The sequence below is a fragment of the Leptonychotes weddellii genome, chromosome 7, assembly GCF_054177405.1.
Source record: "Leptonychotes weddellii isolate Sample4059 chromosome 7, ASM5417740v2, whole genome shotgun sequence".
NCBI lineage: Eukaryota > Metazoa > Chordata > Mammalia > Carnivora > Phocidae > Leptonychotes > Leptonychotes weddellii.
In genome coordinates this window covers 60,550,137-60,569,808 of record NC_138375.1, presented here as the reverse complement: position 1 = coordinate 60,569,808, position 19,672 = coordinate 60,550,137, and the positions used below count along the sequence as shown (strand labels likewise).

General features: G+C 38.9%; 2 protein-coding genes across 9 annotated transcripts in view; one reads left to right on the top strand and one right to left on the bottom strand.

Annotated features, from left to right (window-relative positions):
* Positions 1 to 19,672, top strand: part of DCP2 (decapping mRNA 2) — a 75,480-nt gene that overhangs the window by 44,022 nt on the left and 11,786 nt on the right. For all 3 annotated transcript variants that reach the window (XM_081826461.1, XM_081826460.1, XM_006747336.3), the window contains exons 10-11: positions 1,605 to 1,656; positions 3,789 to 19,168. In XM_081826461.1, coding sequence (XP_081682587.1) covers positions 1,605 to 1,656; positions 3,789 to 3,952 — 216 coding nt within the window. In that variant the 3' untranslated portion in view covers positions 3,953 to 19,168. The remainder of the gene's footprint in view (positions 1 to 1,604; positions 1,657 to 3,788; positions 19,169 to 19,672) is intronic.
* MCC (MCC regulator of Wnt signaling pathway) overlaps positions 11,996 to 19,672 on the bottom strand; it is a 397,697-nt gene continuing 390,020 nt past the window's right edge. For all 6 annotated transcript variants that reach the window (XM_081826454.1, XM_081826455.1, XM_081826456.1 and 3 more), the window contains 2 exons: positions 18,931 to 19,053; positions 11,996 to 17,209 (listed from right to left, as the gene is read on the bottom strand). In XM_081826454.1, the coding sequence (XP_081682580.1) occupies positions 17,029 to 17,209; positions 18,931 to 19,053 (304 nt within the window). In that variant the 3' untranslated portion in view covers positions 11,996 to 17,028. The remainder of the gene's footprint in view (positions 17,210 to 18,930; positions 19,054 to 19,672) is intronic.

The window sequence follows — 19,672 nt, the reverse complement described above, 5'->3', positions numbered from 1 at the left end:
AAATTGTGCATTATTTGCTCACTTAAAATCTCTGGCTACTCTGTTACAGGTTTGTCACATTGATTCAATTGCACATCTGATTTTTGCTTTTTTATGTGCGTATTTAAATATTTTTTAGTACTGCGAAAATAGTGTGTAGTCAACTCTGCTTTCTAGAAAGAGCAAGTCCTTGGCTATTTTTCTTTATTTTTCTAAATAGAGTCTGTATTGTTTTAATAAAGTTGAAAGTTGGGAAGAATGTCACGGTGTATTTTTTTTCCTTCAAGTTGATAGAATTTAGAAAATTAAAAATAAAATAAAGCCAGTGCCATAACCCTTAGACTAGGCCTGCAGACAGGTAACTGTGAGCATTTTAAGGCATTTACTTCCACTCTTTTAGTCTGTGCTCCAGAAAGTAGCAATTCATAACTAATGGGTCTCCATTGCTTATCTTTTCTGTAAGTCCTGGTATTTGTATGTTGAGTTTTCTTTTTGTAGTTTCACCTACTTCTCTTTTTTAATAGTGGGTGATAATAGTTTTAAGGTTTTAGCAAAAATTTTTTACCTGAATTTCTATTTGCTGTTTACTTAACTTGGGGTGTATTGATTTCACGGGCAAACACATGTTAAAGATCAGTTTACTGTTAGATTACTTGCCTTTTACTATTACACTTTTTTCCTGTCAGATTGGCACAGGTAAAAAGAGAGCCATTTGTATATTGTTGAGTGTTTTGGCAACACTTAAAAATAACTAACTGGTAAAACCTTCTAGAGAGTAGCTTGACTATATGGAAAGCCTGAAAAGGTTCTTAAATTGTTTCCCTAGAAGAAAATTTTAAAGAATGTTCATCCCATTATTCTTTTGAATAATGAAAATATGGAAACAGTCTAAGTATCCAAGAATATAATTTTAAATGCAATATTACAGATCTGTGCAATGGACTACCTTGTAGTCATTAAAAATGATGGTGTGGTTTTATATTAACAAAAATGTTCACAGTACATTACACTTAAAAAGTAGATTGGGGCGCCTGGGTGGCTCAGTTAAGCATCCAACTGTCCAACTCTTTATTTCAGCTCAGGTCATGATCTCAGGATCGTGGGATTGGGCCCCATGTGCTCGAGCCCCATTTTGTGCTCCATGCTCAGTGGGGAGTCTGCTGGAGTTTCTCTCTCTCCCTCTGCCCCTTCCCCCCCACTCGCATGCGTTCACTCTTTTCCCCTCTCTCTCTCTAAAATAAATAAATCTTTTTAAAAAGTAGGTTATAGAATAGTCCTATGTACTAAATAATTCCACTTTTTAGTAATTATATGAAAATTTACAGTATCTTCATAGAGAAAAAGCTACAATGATATGCCAAAATGTTAATACTTAATTTTCTTTGGGTTGAGAAATTTAATGAGTAATTTTCTTTTTCTGGTGTTTCTATATTGTACATGTAATCAAGAACTAAAAAAATTTTAGGCTTAAAAAAATAAAAATACTAGTGTAAGACTGGGGATGGTGATTATATTACTGGCTTAATTTTCTTCCTGAGAAATTTGATCATATATCTCCTCATTTATAGTAATTAGAATAACTACAGCTGGTGTGTTGTGTGTTTCTTGTTTGTTTGTTTTTTTAGAAATGTGAAAAAAGACTTCATCCACGAAAACTTCAGGATAATTTCGAAACAGGCAAGTCATTTTCTTTTTAAAATCTCTGGTGGGATTTGATTTGGTTTTGGCCTAACCTTGATTTTAGTTGAGAGTATAATGGACTGTGAAAGATAAGCAGGAAGAGTTGCACATGTCTGTAGAGTTCATATGTGTGGTCATGTTCTCTAAATATGAAACTCGCTAAAATGACCTTAAATGATCAAGATGAAATGATTTTCCCTTTCAGTGTGCTGTTTTTGTGTGTGAATGTCAAACCTTGGTACTATGTGTGAACATTGTAAGTCAGTAATTATTAGTGAGAGGGGAGTAGAACCAAGTATTGTAAAGGTGAGGAGACCTCATTCTCATACATATATATATATATATATGAGTACTAACTTCAGAATGGTAACATTTCCCACTTTTAGGAGGTAATGAGCAACTTTTTAAGGAGGCACTATGGATAGCTTTTATTAAAATGACATCTGGAACTTCTCCATTGTCAGTTATAAAGAGTAGGTGTGTGATCTGATTTGGAAGGTAGTGGTGATGAATGTAGAAAGTTATTTGGTAATACTGATTTAATAGACGTCATTTGGAAGTATAGTAGACTTTTCTTACGTGCTGTTTTGAATTGTGTGAAATCCCTATGCAGTAGATATATACATTATTCACCATTTAAATTTAAGGCTTTCATATAGAAAAGTCTAAGAAATAAGAAGCATTAGCATATTTTCTTGCAGTACTGTTTATGATTTAAGCAGGATAAATGCTATTTTCAAAGATGCTTTAACCCTATTTTGGAAAATTAAGGTTAACTATGAAGTCGTAGGAACTATCAGTAGTTTGGTATACATAGATATGGAGGTAGAAGTTCCCATAATAAGATTTTTCTGGCCATGTTGTCTGGTGGGGTCATGATAGGCTGGTAGTTTAATTAATGTAAGCTCAGAAATCAGTTACTTTACAAATCTTTAAAAAGCCATATATGTTCAGGAAGAAATTAAAAGAAGGTATACTGTAACTTCATATACCCAGCTTAGTTGGGCATGGTATGGACATATAAAATTTGTCTTGAAAAGGAAGTATAAAAGGATTTTTGTTCTGGGAAACATTTGAGATTTTCTTTGTGCCTCAGCCTTTTTTTTTTTTTTTTTTTTTAAGATTTTATTTATTTATTGGAGAGAGAGAGAGCGCTCCCAAGCAGGGGGGGAGGGGCAGAGGGAAAGGGAGAAGCAGGCTCCCTGCTTTTCAGGGAGCCCGAAGCGGGAATTGATCCCAGAACCCTGAGATCATGACCTGGGCTGAAGGCAGATGCTTAATTGACTGAACCTCCCAGGTTCTTTGTCTATTCCCAATCCACTTTCCTGGTTAGGTCTGTGTTCTACCTTTAAAACAAAAAAACAAAACAAAACCCTGGTAAGTTGGGAGTTTTGTTGGACCATGATTTTGAAAATTTGGATTTTTCTGTAGGTTAATATATTCCCTAGAGATGTGGTAAGCTCCATCTTTATTTTTCTAGAATTGGACTCTTTATAAATCTTAGATTACAGTTGTAATCTTTACAGTGCTTGCCTTTTTTTTTCTTTTTTCTACAGTGCTTACATTTTGATCTTTTAAGAAGCTCCCTTTATGTTGGCACAGAAAACAAATATGGGAGGTAGACAAAAGTATGCCCATTTTTGAAAGCATGTGAATAGTAAGGGTCTTAAAGGCTGAGATTAGGGTTCTAGCATTTGTCGAAAAAACTATCTAAGGTTTTCATTTTTTACCCCAGAAATGTTTTTAAAATGGTTTCCTAAGATGTTAAAAAAAGAAAACTTGGTATGGTTTGGGATCCTTTACTTTTATTACCTGGCTGTCTGAGTCACCTAGGAAATTGATTAAACTTGCTTTTTTGTTTTAACTATCAAAAAAAAAAAAAAAAAAAAAAGGCTGAGATTAGATTTTGAATGAATGTGTGGAAATCAATAATCATAGATTAGAAAATCAGTTGAGCCCCAGTTTAGGGAAAGGAAAGTATCTTGGCGGTTCTGCTTAGGTTAGACTTAGAGTGTGGTGAGGAAAAGTATATACTGTACCTGCATTCCTGTAGAACAAAAGGTGGGAAGGGCAGTATTTGAGTTCTTACTATAAAGTTACTGAGTTTGTTTGTTTGTTTATTTAAACAGATGCTGCATATGACTTGCCTTGCTCCGGTGAAGACCAGTTGCTAGAACATGCCGAGGGACAGTCTGTGGCATGTAATGGTCATTGCAAGTTCCCCTTTTCATCCAGAGCCTTTTTGAGTTTTAAGTTTGACCATAATGCTATAATGAAAATCTTGGACCTTTGAAAGCAGCAGATGTGTTGTGGAAGTCCCAGCATCAGAGACCTGTTGCATTTGAGTGGGTGTCTCTTTGAGCCTTACCTTTCTCAGGTGTTTTAAAGAAATGCAGGGAGGCAATGATGTTTCTGAAGATAACGTTCTCTGCAGAAGAGAGAGTAGAAAGAAACATGAGTTTGCACTGTAAATGCAGTTAAAACCTTTTATACAGATATACCTTTTCAGTGTTTGGCTAACGAATTTAAGTTGCTTTTTATGAGAGCATTTTTTTCTGTGTGATTGTGATTTTTATTTCGTGTTCTGGTCAAGAAAATAGTGTTTGAGTCATCATCAGGTAGCCAAGTTAATGGGAATGTTCCATCTATCCATGACAGTGACTGCAATTAGAGTTTGCTTATGTTGACGTTTTTAAAAGAAACTTAAAATTCACAAATAATAAATGAATGCAAGAGCTAAAAATGTCACAGAAGTCAAGATCACAGGTCATCTGCTTTGGTGGCATTTTGCGCATTTCTCTGCTTCTAACCACTCGGGTTCTCTAATCCTCCTCTGCTGGGAGATTTGTTGAAAGGTTTATTTAGAGCCAGCATCTACTGTGTAATGTTCATGTTAAAAATGAACACAGCACTTCATTAAAAGACAAAGTCCTCAGCCTGGAGAGGGACTGAGTTGGTTAGGTGGGGGGAGTACACTCTGACTTGGAGTTGAGAGCCTTGTGCAGTCAGCAAACCTGGGAGAGTGGTGGGGAGAGGGGAGCGTGGAGCATGGAGGCCGGGACCCGGCAACTGCTTTGGTGGCAGCTGCTTTGGTCTTGTCTTCACTGTCCTGCCACCAGCTCTTCAGTATTGTACAATGGTTTCATTCCTGTGAAAATTTATTCCCTATTACAGTTGTGTAAATATGAATGGAATACTGACATTATTAGGTTTTACATTGCATCTTGGTGTTGATCTCTGGAAACTAATGTTGTATTAGGTTCCAATTTGCAGTAGCAGCAGAAACTGACATGCTTTTATGAGCATGCTGAAGCCCCTGGATGATGGAGTGAGAAGGGAAGGGGTATGCGGTTCACCCAAGTACAAATAAAGCATTTCACTAGGGGACGATCAGAACATGAAGGTAACATACATAACTCACTTCTAGGACTGTATTTTGCTCTTTCAGGATTCTTAAATCTAAATAAAGATGGCAATGCCCATTTTAAGAAGAATTTCAGCTCTAATTGAGGACAATCGCCAGAACTTTAAAAGGGGGCTTTAGTGTTGGGGCTGCTTCTGACCTCATTGAAGGTATTTCTTTTGGGCGTGTTATGTGTGAGCATATGCGTGCGTGTGCATCTGCCATGTGGGTTTTAAAAATCTTTTTTTACATGTGGTATCCACAGAATATATCTCTGCTTGTAAATTTTATTGTAGAAATCTTTATTCTGTATAGATAGCCTATTTAATAGGGGTTCTATTTAACCCAGTGGGACTTTCAGAAGAAGTACTATTGTAAGGAATTCACTTGGTATTTCTTTGCTTTAGCTTTTAAATGGCTTGATTAAATTTAAAGGAGAAATTCTATTTATTAATAAAAGTGTCACCCTCTTGGTGCTAAGCAGGAGAATTCACGATTACAGCAGTGTGTTTAAAATTAGGTTATTCATAATCCTGCATCTTTTAATGTGACAAACTTGTGAATCCTTCTGTGACCTTTTTTAAAATGCGTTATATGATTGCTTTTGGAAGCTCTTACTGTTCTTTCCAGAAATACAGCTGCTTTGCTTGGGTCTCCTTGAGCCATATTTATAGTTGGTCCCAGCATTCCAGATTTCTATTAAATTGTTAAGGGAGTGAAAACTTAGTTTGCCTGGCAGGTAAATCATTTTCACTCATTTACTGTCATCTGGAAACCATATAATTTTTAGTAATTTTGTGTGTGTGTGTTTGTGTGTGTGTGTGTGGTTTTTGTTTTTTGAGTATTTTGGTCAATCTTTCTGGTGCCTAGAGTTGGGTTTTTCAGCTCTTAATGCAAAAGCAAAAGAGATTATAGTTAGTTACCAGAAGTATGTCCTCTAAAGGTGTTGAGCCTTTTCAAGAACCAACAGATTATCTCTTTTCAATTACAGCAGTTTAACTATGGTTAAATGTTATTGCTGTTGTGCTGCTTCATTTAATGCACTGTGGAACAAAATAAGGGTATTGTTGGGATGGGATTTTGGTAACTTGAGGCTTTTAGCTCTCTTGACAGTTTGAGATAAAGATGTGAGTTAAAGTTTATGTGTGTGATGTGACTTAACTATGCAGAAAATGTATAAGTTGGATGTACCTGTTTTATGTACATCTGCTATACTTATTCCCTTGAACCTGTGTATTAGTTTCTCAGTGTTCAGGTTACCTTGAGAAAGGCCATGCTTAGCACAGAACTGGATTTCTCCTTTGAGAAATTTTAGCATGGTTTGAAGAAATCAAGTGATAAAGGAGTGTGCTGAATATGCAATAATTTACTTCTGTGTGCTGCATTTTAAGAAGCTAGATGAGAAGAGTAGTTGTGTTGGCTTCATTGTGTTTTATGTCTTTGAGAGGAAAAATAGGTCTTTGAATCCACTTTTTAAATGTTCTTATGTTCCAACCTTACATGTTCCAAGGTTCAGTGCACTGTGAATCTTTTATTTTTTTAAATTTTGTAGATGCTTTTATGTATAACTGTAATGATTTGTAAGATGTTAAATGAATTTTTTTGTACTTAACCATTGTTATCCAAAAGATAGGGGTATAGTTTACATGCTTTCACAAGTTTTTGTTAAGAAATAGCAAATGAATGGTTTTAGGATTTCAACCAGTGACACTCTTCCTGAGACATAAACTGAATAGAACCCTTAGCATGGGTGAAATTTGAAGAGGTTTGAAACTTAAGTTGGATTTTCATGTTAATATATAAAAGCAAGTCTCCTATGTTGTCAAGGGATTTGTGGTCACTGCTTGCTGCTTTGAGCTTTGGATATTCTTATTTTTCTATTAAATATCAATTAGTAAGTGCAGATAATGAAGATGTATAGCAAAATATAGCAAAAATACTTTTATGCTATAAGATTGGGTTGGTACTTTGTCTTTTACGGCTTTAGTAGTTTGTGCGTAATATCAAATAAAAAACTCTTAAGTGAATGACATCCTTCCACAGGGATTAAATTTAAATTTTATTATAAAGCTCAACATATTATGGTGGTCTTTAGAGAAGTTCAGGTCTAAGTGCATGTACGCATTAAAAACATTTCATTACCTAAGTCCCTCTTTTTTGTTTTTGTTTGTTTCCAACAGTTAACTTGAACAGTATGCAAAGTCAATATAAAAATTAGACTGTTTTGCCAAGTTACTTTTCTTACTATGATAATCTCTCTTAGCTTTTTATCTTTATTTTTGTACCAGTACCTCCCTCTGCCTGTTGAGATTTTGTTTTGATCGACATCTATTACGTCTCTGTGTTCTCTGAGGCAGTGTTTTCTTTGCATATTAATCATAGTTACAAGGTCAGATTCATTAACATTTTTATGATTGAAGAAAAGTGTCACTTAGTGATTTTGACTCGGATTATATTCTGGCCTGGGGAAGGGGCTCATATGTATTGATGTAATTTTAGATTAATGATAAGCAAGACAAAGTCTTAACTTTGTCTGAAGGTACCAATATCCTTTACCTTTAAGTATCTCTCTATGGCTAAACAGGTGTTAGTAAAACAACAGTTTTGTTAAACCTTATTTCTGATAGCTTGGTAAAGCCTAGCTAGAGTTCCTCATTTTATATTCTGTCCTAAGACTTTAAAGTGTATTTGTATAGTTGCTGAGAACTCTAAAAATGAGATTATGATGGCATCAGCATCTTCCTAGAATTGAGTTGCTCTTGAAGTTTATACTCGGGTGTCCTGAAGATGGCAGATTGCAAATAGGCAATAAAGGCTCTGTCCCTTGCTTTCAAAATAAAGTTTTGGATTGCCGTTTCAAAATATAGGATAGGTTATTATTATACAACAAAAGTGCCCTGAAGGGAGGAGATAGCTATAGTGAGAGTATAAGGAATAAATTTTAGAAGATAAACCAGTTCTTGAGTGCTGTCTGTTGTATTAGGCTAGAAACATGATAATTGCCTCGGCCAAGCAGTGTCTAATATATGTGGCCATTACCAAGTGTTTTCTAGCTCTGGATAAAGTTGTTATTTTTTTATGGTTGCCAAGCAATCCAGTAAATCTGAAGTACTTTTTCTCACTTTAAAGATCGATGTTTGGGAGTCTGGTCCTTCCTGTGCTGATAATTTACAACTGCAGCCACACTGAAGTGCTCTGCTTTCTTACAGGAACATAAGTCAGAGCACAGCCAGCCATGGTCAGGTGTGTGACATAGCCACTTCATGAGGTAGCTGTACATTCGTTCTGAAGGGTGATCCATACCTTTCCATCGAGCTGTCTTGTGACAAACAGCATTTACTATTGAAACAGTAAAGCTAGGGAAAAGAATAAAGCTACCTCTCATACATGGGAGTGGACTTGAAGGGCTGGCTTCCACCAGCGTAGTTGCTCAGACTTTAAAGTACAAAGAAATGTAAATAAAAACTATGGTAAAGTATGGAAGTTTTATTTTGAGAGATGTTTATAATTGAATCTTTAATCTGGTTAGCAGAGGGGATGGTTTAGCAATGGTAGCGGCTTGAGAGCACAATCTGAAAAGAATCGACCCGCGCAGAGTGCTTGCATTAGCTGTGTAGTATTGGCCGACGGTGCTTGTGGGAAAGGGATTGGATGCAGGAATCAATTACCTTGTTTTGTAACTTCGTCCCACGTGGACCCTCCTCTTAGTAGATTTCTTTAGTCCTTTGGTCCAATGGAAGAATAAGGCCCTGAACATATATATATGCTGCTTTTTTGGTGGGAGGGCTCTTGTAGGGGTTTGGGTGTTGTTTTGATTATTGGCTTCTGAAGTCAGGAAGAGGCCATGGAGTCCCCACCGCTATCCCACCCGCCCTTTGTATCTTGTCCCTTCTATAGAAGAATAGTTTGTGCTACATCCTTATGGTAAATCTGCCACTGTGGGAATTTATATGCAGTGATCATATCTTACCCTTCAGAGATGATCTCACTCAACCCTTGGGCCACAAGCAGAGAGGAAGGCTGTGGATACCAGTGCCGTTTTGGGTCTCAGTGCATGTAGCTATCAGATTGAGAACAAAGAAAATTGTGGTTCTAGGGTGAAATGGGCAGTGTTCTGCTAGTCCTTAGTCCTTGAGAGGTCTTAGGTAACAGTCTTAGGTTGTGGACTTTCTGAGGTAGAATATAACATTTTAATTTAATCTGCTTTTAATTCATTGACTGAGGTTCTGAAACAATCTCTAGCTACAAACTATGGTGTGAAACATTCTGGGCACAAATCTACATTTTTAGTCATTTCTCAAGCTTTAAGAAATTAGTTCTTTGTAAAATATCTTGGTTTATATTATTCTTTTGTGGTAATTTTGGCATCAGCTATGGATGGCAGCAAATGAAAGTAAAGGTTCTCAACTGAATGCAGTTTAGCAAGGTAGTAACTATTCCTCAGCAGTTTGGTTAAATGTTAATACTTTTTCAGTGAATGAGTAGCAGTGGACTTGCTCTCTTCATGTCCTGTATATATAATGTGCACTGATAGAAAAGCACAAAAGACATATCTACAAGTTTCTTTGTGCATTTCACTACTGTCCTAGCGCACTGCTGTCTCTGTTGTTCATTTTAAAGGTTTGCATTTGGATGCTGTACAAGTACCTTTTAATTTCAAATAGAAGTGTCTGAAGAACTGAGTCTTTAATTTTACTTTTTTGCTCATATTTCACTTCAAAGTTAGGACAAGAGATAGCTAACTGACTTTCCATTTTCTTACAGACTTTTCCTTCAGTAACAGGGAAGGAAAATAAAACCATGAACTATTTTGTATATATATATTTGTGTATATAACACACATTTATGTAATATACACACATATATATATTTTCTTATGATTGTGTTTGAAGTTTATTAGCTTAATACCTTATAAAAAATCACCTTTGGTAATTGACATATACAATTCAGATTTAAAGGTTTATGTGTTGGCTTTAATGTAAACTTAAAACAGTCTTATTTCAGAATAAAATGATTAATCAAATGGAATTATAGTTCGTGTATTAACAAGTGAAATCCTATATAAGATTGTCTTTCATGCAGTTTAGTTTGGATGGGAAAGGGAATAAGAATTTTTTTTTTTAACCTTTTTTAATCCTACTACTTCCAAAACAAGGGTTTGAAGTATCTTTTATGCTGCAGAGATTAGGTAATGTTCAAGGAAGATGTGTAGTCTTTAAACAGTTTTCTTGGGAGAGGGTTTTAGTCTGAAGAAGGTGAAGATATTTATGCTGAGTCATGTTAAATTTTATGTGGGACCTACAAAAGCTGGTAGAAAAAAATTGAAATGGTTTCACTAAATATGATGTTGAGAAAACTGGACTTTAGAGTGAATGTGACTAGATTTGTAAACTCTTAGTACCTTTTTGTCTTATGTGAAATGATACAACATTTAATTTTTGCCTTAATTATCACAGCGTTTTATGACTTCACCTTCTAGGGCATTTTAATGTTTGGAAAAAGACTGTGTAAGTAAACCATTGGGAGTAATTCTGCCTGTGGTAGTAATGAAGTTCCTGGTGCTTGTTTTGGTTAGTCGTCAAACAATTAGAGCAGAAAAGGAACCTCAAAATAGCTGTGGGATTTACCTTGTTGTTATACAAATTGATACCTTTTGATTGGATTTATGGTGTTTCTGGATTTACTACATTCTGGCTAAACAGTAGCTTTGTCTCTTTCCCTCAGTGTTAATCAAAGGATGAGGACTGATTCTCACTTATATTGGGTGTGACTATCATAAATTAAGAATTTCCAGTGAGTTTAAATGTTTGCAGGATTATCATACTGCCAGAGTTGACTAGCAATGCCAGCTGTACGCTCCCCTGAGAAAATGAACAAAGTCCTGTGTCTTAACAGTTATTCTTTTTTGAAAGCTTTTTGATGTAAATAACACCAGTTTAGAAATGAAAAACATTTTATCTTACAGAATACAATTTGAATGAATGAAGGTTTCCTTTTGTATTTTAAAACATTTTTACAGTTGATTGTTCAAATATTGGCTTTCTGTAAAAATATTATCGTGTTAAATTTAGGCTGTTTGTAGTGCAATATCAATAAATTTTGCTGCTTAGGCAGTTTTAATTACTACCTTAACCTGGTTTCTGCTACTGTTACTTGTTTCATAGGTTCCAATTTACTCATATTTTGTCTCTCTTTGGACCAATAAAAAATGACAAGTATGAGATAAAGGTATGTTTATATGATGGGAAGAACTGTTAAAAGAGTGTCTCTGCAAAAGTGAAAATAAAGAACTGGTATGTATTCTCCATCTCAAACACTTAACAGTTTGGTTATTGCTCTAAAGCAGAATTGGTTAGATACATACAATCCAGTATTTCTTAAACAGTTGTTCTCCAACCAGGCTTTCCAAATAGAATACTTAACAGTCTTCTGGGAGAGAAATGAGAGAAATACATTCTTCTCCACTACAAACCTCATGTATATGATAATTTTTATTTAAAATCTTAAGAGGAGCACCAACGTATACATTTTGCTTGCATCCGGAGAGACGCCCTCATTGCAGAACATTGTCCCTCTAGTGGACAGGTAGACGGGTTGCAGAGCTGCTTGCCATCTTTCCTGTAGTCATGTGTGACTTCCTTGCACTTCCAGTTCTTGATGATAGTCTGTTTCCCTGATTTTTAAAAATGAAACAAGATTTTTCTCAATAGATAACTTCCATTCATACCAAATTTTAAAAGGCAGCCAAATAGAAATTGGTGATAAATGAGGGTTCTGTGGCTGATTTGACCTAATGTAGTGTCTTCTGGGTCCCAGTTTTGACTAGGGCTTTCAATGTAACGTGAAGCAGCATAGGTTGGACATTTACATGTACAACAGTATTGCAGAAGGACAGTCTTATCACCCTTTAATGAAGACAGTTAAAGTACGTCATGGAATTAGAAATATTTATTCAGAATATAAGAATGTTTGTAAAATATTATAAATGTCTCTGTATAAATAAATGGAGTTTTTTTTTAAACAATTCTATATCAAATAACACAAAGTAGCTATTTTACAGCAGCTAAACTAAAGGCATCTGGAAACATTTAAAGCATACAAGTGAAGAATCTAAAAAATTACAAGGTATAGTACAGTGTTAAGGGGCAACTTTAAAATGAGACTTTCAGTACAAACAGTAGAACAATACTGACGAATGCAAACGTAGTCACATGTGCTTTAATAACTGACCGTACATTCAAGCAGGTTCTTCTAATTCAAGTGGTTTAAAAGGAGCACAATTTTCAAATAGGAAACTTAAATCTCATGCAAAGTAAATAAGTCTTAATATGTCTAGAAACTGATTAGAAAAGAACATGTGTCATCTTTGCATTAGGTTCAAACAAAAGCAGATTATTAGGGGCTCTCATTTGGCAGTCGTTGACACGAGCACTCTTAGTGAATTCTGTGAGTTCTACGAACAACATTTTCCACATGGATTTGATCTGCAGAAAGTGCAGAAGTGAAAGGTACAGTAAGCACTAACTAAAAGTAGGTCATCGGTGTGAATGTGAGGGAATTTTGTATATAGCTTGCTTCTTCATTCTGCTAAGCTGGTATTTCAGATGATCAGTGGATGAGTGATGTGTAGCAACCTTGACTATGGAAAAATCAAGCACTATTAGTCAAGGATCTAGTTACTCAATAGCAGTTGCTGTTACGGGCAGATTGATTTCTTGTCTTGGTCCCATGCAAGAGCTCACTCAGATGCAGTGTGATAGAGAATTTATCCAATCTAACTCAATCAAAAATGCAACCATTGTATGTGAAACAGTCTTCCTCTATACAGGAATTGGTAAAACAAGAGTGCAGGTACAGCTGCTTTTCAGCTTGTTCATATTTTAACAGCCCTTGAGTGCTCAGTGATGACACGGTGGCAGCGGTCAGCATTACTTTGGTAGTTCTGGGTCCAATTCTAAAAAGTCAGTGCTTGGCAGCTGAAGACACGTATCTATTAGAAAGTAACTTCAAGTGTGTGAAACAGGGAACTTCAGAAGGCCACAGATTCATAGCTGACTTCAGCCTGGCCTACATAAACACAAGGTTTCAATGAAACAGAATAGGATTTGGATAAACCTCAGTGAAAAACAGGTGGGCAGCAAGTAGAGTTTGTATCATTTCTTGTCAAATAGGCCATTCCACATAGATAAATAGAAAAATATTTGCTCTAGGACTTTTTTTTTTTTTGGGAGTTTTTTTAATACTATGGTTCTACAAAGCTGTCACTGCAGAAAAAAACCTTGGCAACCCTGTGACTGCACCCTAATTCAATTCAATGCAGAAATTTCACTCATCAGAATTCTCTCCCTTTTGGCCTCCAAAAATGTTCCATCTCTGCTGCATCTAGAAATACAGGTACAGCTATGTTTCATGGAGGAGACGTAACTCCCAATTAGGCGTTTGCTAATGGCTTGAAAGTTTTAGGGATCCGTTGGGTGTTTTCTGTAGTCTGGATGTCTTTCTCACTACTTAAAATATGAACATGACACCCCAAACTCTTGAGAGCTTTAAGATAATTGATAGAGTTTAAAAATAATTGCAGGATAACTTTAGTGGCCGTAGAACACCTTTAGAAGGGAACAGGCAACTATAGAAGTTCCTAACTCATGCCAGTGGCATAGTACAGTCCAGATGAGGTAAAACTATGGGGTGTTTTTCTCTTTTAAAATAATATAATTGATATGCAGGTAGGCACTAGGAGATTTTCATACAGTTTCAAGTTTTTCTTAGGATGAGGCTAGTCAGGATTTTACTACTTTAACAGTTTTTAAGAAATCATATAGGCTCTAATTTGGACGCCTTTCTGGAGTAGTCAGAATGTCAAGGCTCTCATTTAAAGTTCTCAGAGATCCCTGTAAAAGTATTGCTGCAGGCTCAGAGGAAGACTTAGCAACAAGTGCAAGCATCTCAAAGGAGAATTAAGCAGTTATGTTTAACTGGCACTTAATTTTTTATTAACCTAACGTTCCAGTTTCGGGCAGCTTGGATGTTAACTTCAGAAAGCTGACATGCTTGTAGGTGAGCGTGAATCTGAAACAGTTAATTACCTGCATTGGCAATGATGAAACAGCTAGTGTACCTCTGCGGCTGGAGCAGGAGAGGGAGAAAGGACTTGATCAATCTCAGCTGTCTGATCACTTAATTACCCAAGTTATTTATGATTAAGTATCTTAAGTCTCCAAGAGGAATCTTACCACCTGCGAGTCCATAGCAGTTTTGGTAGCTGGTGCAGACGGGCTTTGGCAGAACATCAGATCAGTTGGTAGGCCCACACATTGATGCTACTCCAGCTACAGACGAAGTCTCTCTTGCCTATGATTTTTACCTTAATTCAGCGGTGGGAAATACACTCCAAGGGAACTGTGAAATGGATCCTTTCTTCCCATGCCTGTTTCTCTAAGAGCCGAAGATGGAACAGAGAAGGTGACTGCCTAAAAGAGGTAACCATTGAGGGAAGTGGAAAACAAAAACATGGAAGTCTGAAGACTTTTAACCTCATACAAGTTAAATCAGTATCATTGTTTACCTTTGATGGAGAGGTTAATATAAACCAGCTACTATTTAAAAAGAAAAACTCAGGTTATAAAAAAAAAAAAAGTCTTCAGGTACCTGCAATTATTTAATCAATGTGGTTTTAGTGGGCCCCACAATTAGCATAAACAAATGCCTGTTGGTTCACCTTCAACAAGGATCTTGTGTTAGGGAGTATTTGAAAAATACAAGGAAAGGAAATCAACTATTTAATTGCTTGTTTTTATTCCACACATTTATGAAAGTAACAGTTTTTCTGGGGAAATAGTTTTCACCCAATGACCACATATTTAAAAGTATTATATTGAAGTATAAATTCGAAAGGAGGCCAGGTAGGGTCAGTAATACTGGGGCTTATAATGGAGGAGCTGAGACCTCTTGGGTCTGGAAGAGTTACATGACGCTAAAAGGGTGAGTTTTCTTTTAAGCTCGACCAAGAATGGTAGACAGAAGTCAGCAGACAGGATTATATTCCTGTGTCAGCTATACTTTTCAGTGTTGGTGAAGATGAAAGCTGCTTTGATGTCTGTTCAGTCATAAATACTTCCCCTCGGCAAACTGAAAAATGGGGAAAACTAGTATTTTGTCTTTTAAGCTTTTTTTTTTTTTGCATATAACTTTTTCAGTCACATTTTCCTTATGACAAAATGAAACTTTATCCAAAGAGTAAAAATTGATTAAAAATAAATCACAAGAACCAACTTTGACTAAATAGAAGATCCATAACAGAAACAGGAGCCGGTGGGCACTTACACAGTGATCAAACCAGCCAAAAGCTGGTCCTTCCAGATTGGCAACGGTTTTTTTTGGTTTTTGGTGACTTTTTTGGGAAGATGGGCAGCCTTACTGCTGGCCTAAGAAAGAAGGGTGGTTGCTTTTGGGATAGAACTGCTCGAACTGCTCTGCCCTCCAGTTGGTGGCTGGAGTGGCCTTCTCCAGGGCAAAGGCGGCTGAGGAACTTCTATCCGGTTGTCTGAAAACATGGACGTTGGAACTCTAAGGTGGTGACCTGGTCCTAAACAGAACTGTGAACTCTGGGATAGACTTCTCAGGGGACTTCGGGTGGGTCTTCAAGTACTACAGAATGAAAGGCAGGTGGTCCTTTACAGTGTATCAGTGTAGGGTAACTATAGAAGAAGTGAAAGACAGGAGATGGAATAATGAATTTAAGATGGAGGCCTTCCTGAAAGACATCAGGTACTTTGGTCCTGGCCCAGCCCTGTCAGCATTTTGCTTGAAATTTAACCTGTTTAAGTACCGTATACTAACCTCCACTTTGGGGGGCGGGATAAAAGGAGGTCCCAAGGACCATTCCTTTACCCCCTGCCTTTCATAACAGCAGGAGCGAAGTCTTGAACTGATGGTTCCGTAGCCATCTCTTAAATAGGTGGGCTCAGCCTGCAAGACATTCTGCTTGGTGTCCTGCCTCTTGCCCTTAGAGAAATAGAGGCAGGTCCACAGCTACGTATGTATTCCTGTGGATGAATTTTGATTCATGCAGAACAGCAATTATGTAGAGCCCTCAGGTGGGCAAAAGTCCTAACAGTGCTCCCCTGCTCTTGAAGAAACCCCTGATAAAATTTTAGTTCCACTCTGTATATTAACAGGACCACCTCAGCTCTAAGTCTTGGCTTTAATAAGGCTCCACTGGAAGGGAAAATCCCCCAGTCAAAAGAAAGTGTCCTTCCCAGCCCTACCTCCACAGTGAGAGGTGAAAGAAGTGCCCATGTTCCCAAAAAGAACTGTTCAGGCCGAAGCCCTGGGGTTGCTCTACCTGTAACTTTGAGTGTATCGGGGACTGTGGCCCCTACGCACCATCGCCTGTCATCCGCCTCAGAGCACCTCTGAGCGACAGCCTGTGTCTCAGAGCTGGTACGTGGGTCTCGAAAACCAAAGCCTGGTTGCAGTAAGCAAATCAGCAGTTCTAGAAGCTGAAGACACCCCCTCCGCACTCCCACATGTGTCAGAGTTTATCCCTGAAGGAGAAAGAAAGACGAGAAACTGGGGATGTCAGAGATCCGGTCACCACCAAAAAAAACAGAACGGACGGTCTTCTAAAACATGCCGAGGGTACCACTGACGCACAGCCTCCGGAAAGAACAGGCCGGCGGGGGGCTGCCCGCGCTGGAAGCAGAAGCAAGGCCTGCTCTTTACACACTGTCTCCGGGCCCAGACGGGGAGGAAACGGGACCCTCTGGCTCCAGTCCACTCGGGGTCAGCAGGCCACTCGTCCGCGGCGCGGGGTCCATGGTACTCCATTGCGCAGGTGCTGACCTACCTGCCGGCCTTCCCTTTTGTCTCTCCCACCAGGTGCTCTGTCTCCTGGGGCCCTTCTCTCCCCGGTGACCTGCTCGGGTTCAGCTTCCACAGGCAGAGCTTTGGTGCCCAAGTGCCAATTAAAGTGAAGTCTCGTTGGTGTGTGGCCTTGAGTTCTCCTCCTCCAGCAGAGCTATTCTTTGCTTGAGCATCCTCACTTGGGTCTCATGTCTCTCCACCATGGCCATCATCTGAGACTCCAACTTCTTCAGTTTGTTTTGGTGCTTCTTCTTGGCCTTTTCATAGGCAGCCACCAGGTTGCTGTGTGGGAGCAGGGAGGAGAGGGAAGAGTCAGCTCAGTAGTGTGGAGACACACCTTGTCCTGTCTGCTGGGTAAGCAGGGCTGGAGAGGTCACTCAGCCTCTAAAGAATGGGAAGTCAAGTATTCTGCACTCACGGCCATTCACCTGTTGGCTTAACTACAGGTCGCTTCCCTGCTGGAGGCTTGTCCCTAATCTGTTAGGAAGGGTGTAAACCAATGACCCAGACTAGCCACATCCAAAATAGGTAAGATAGAAAAGGTAGCTGAATTTCAGAAGTCTGTCATTTAAATACAAGTGATGAGGGGCACCTGGGTGGCTCAGTCAGTTAAGCATCTGCCTTCTGCTCAGGTCATGATCCCAGGGGTCCTGGGATCCAGCCCCACATCGGGCTCCCCGCTCAGCGGGGAGCCTGCTTCTCCCTCTCCCACACCCCTCCCCCTGCTTGTGCTCTCTCTCTCTCTGACAAAGAAAATCTTTAAAAATAAACACAAGTAATGAGTGTCGTTCCATGGCTGCCTGCAACAGATGGTCCAGTGTAAGTTACCAGGAGTGTTCTCAAGCCCTGCAGTCTAAGAGACCCCACCTAGGAGGAGGGAGGGAGGCTCCGAGGAATTCTCTTTACGCTTGGGGCTGGTGGGATTCAGAGCACAAGGCCATCAACTCCTGCTGCCAGCCCTCAGAACATAGGCCCCTCGGAACTGTCTCCCTGAGAGCCTGGTGGGGAGAGCAGGGTACGAGCCCAGGGCTGGGTAAGCCCTAATACCTGCTCTGGTCCAAAATAGCAGCCCAGTTCCTTCCATGTACAGTTAGGTCCTCCAAGTGTGGTCTGGAAACCGACTCCCTAGGATTCCCAAAACCCTCTTGGGAGAGCGGCCTTGGACGCCCTTTACCTCAGCTCCACACGAAGCTAGGTGTCCCAACTTACTTCACAACAGAATACTGCCTGTAGAAGTGAAGGTGCGAATCAACCAGACAGTAAAGAGATTTGCAGATTGTAAAAACCAGTGCCACTTTTCTATCTTTTTGGAAAATAGTTTTTTTAATAAATGCCAATGGTATTACATGTTACCAATTTATTACTATTATTTTGAATTTATTATTTTTTTGGTAAACAAAAACTTAGAAAAATTTGTCTCGGTTTTAGTTTCTAAGCTAAGTAATTTATGAGAACAAAGTTCTTTGGGTTCCTTAGTTTTTTATGAGCATAAAGGGATCCTGAGCCCAAAAAGCTTGAGGCTGCTGTCTTACAGAAGTGCCCCATAAAGTGTCCCACCAATAGGGTCACCTGGTCAGCTCAGTTGGTAGAGTAACTCTTGACCTCGGAGTCATGAATTAGAGCCCCACATTGGGGGCCAGAGTTTACTAATGAATAAAAGCTGTTGCTCATACAAAAGTTACATAGCCAGTTTTGTTTGGAAAATATTGGCTTAAACACTACTTTTTTTTTTTTTAATTTTTTAACTTCTCAGAACCTTTACCGTAGGAATTAAGGGGACTTTAGTATGCTGCATTTCCCAAACACATCTGGCCCAAGGAGAAGCCTTTACTGAGCATTTCTTAGTTTCCTATGCAACACTGGGAAATGATGCCTTAGGGAAGGCCAGGACTTGGGGTGGAGGTGGGGGGACGCGGGCTGGTGAGGTTCCCAGCAATTATGGAAATGCCCTCCCTGGTGTAGGAGTCCAGGCACCACTGGAAATCCACAAATGGAGATTTTACCTGTTGGCTCGCTTTAGGTCATTCACGAACTCTGCCGATTGCTGGTGTCGGATTTCACTGCTCTTGGTGAGTCTTTCCAAGGCACTCACCAACTCTTGAACTCTGACCTTTAACTTCTTTTCTCTGTAAGGAGGAGAGACAAAGCACGCCTGGAGTAACTTGACAAGATGAGGGCGGTGGCTGTTACCCTGGAAATGGTGGCAGAGGAAGAAGGTTGAGCTGCCAAGTCAAAAGGCAGGTACGAAACGGAAGGTATTCGAGGTACCTAGAGGTCCCCTCAGGTCCAGAACATCTCACCACTGCATTCCTGAAGGCTGATAAGGGCCCTTTGGAGAGCTCAGATCGCAGTTCGTGTCACAAAGGAACAAGACGAGGTTGTAGCCATCCAGATACGGAATCAGCCAATCTAGAAGTTCCTTTGTCCTGTGGGCCTATCAAATGCTCAGGAGTGCAGCTTAACCACAAACCTCCTTTGGGTTCCACCCCCCTCTTTTCCAGGAATGCTAAGAAGTATCTCTTGAATCACTGATTTGAGAACAGAAACCTCTGGTCTGGGCCCCTACCTTGGACAGGTCCGGACTCCGTGAAATCAACATGATCCTACTTCACAAAAACAAAAAACAGTAGTGATAGAGGGAGTAGAAATTGATACTCTCATTTTCAAGGTCCTTGGTGCCCCTTTAAAGTACTTACATTTGCACTTTGACAACCTCCCTCCCCCAAGGCTTCGAGTTCCATGGGC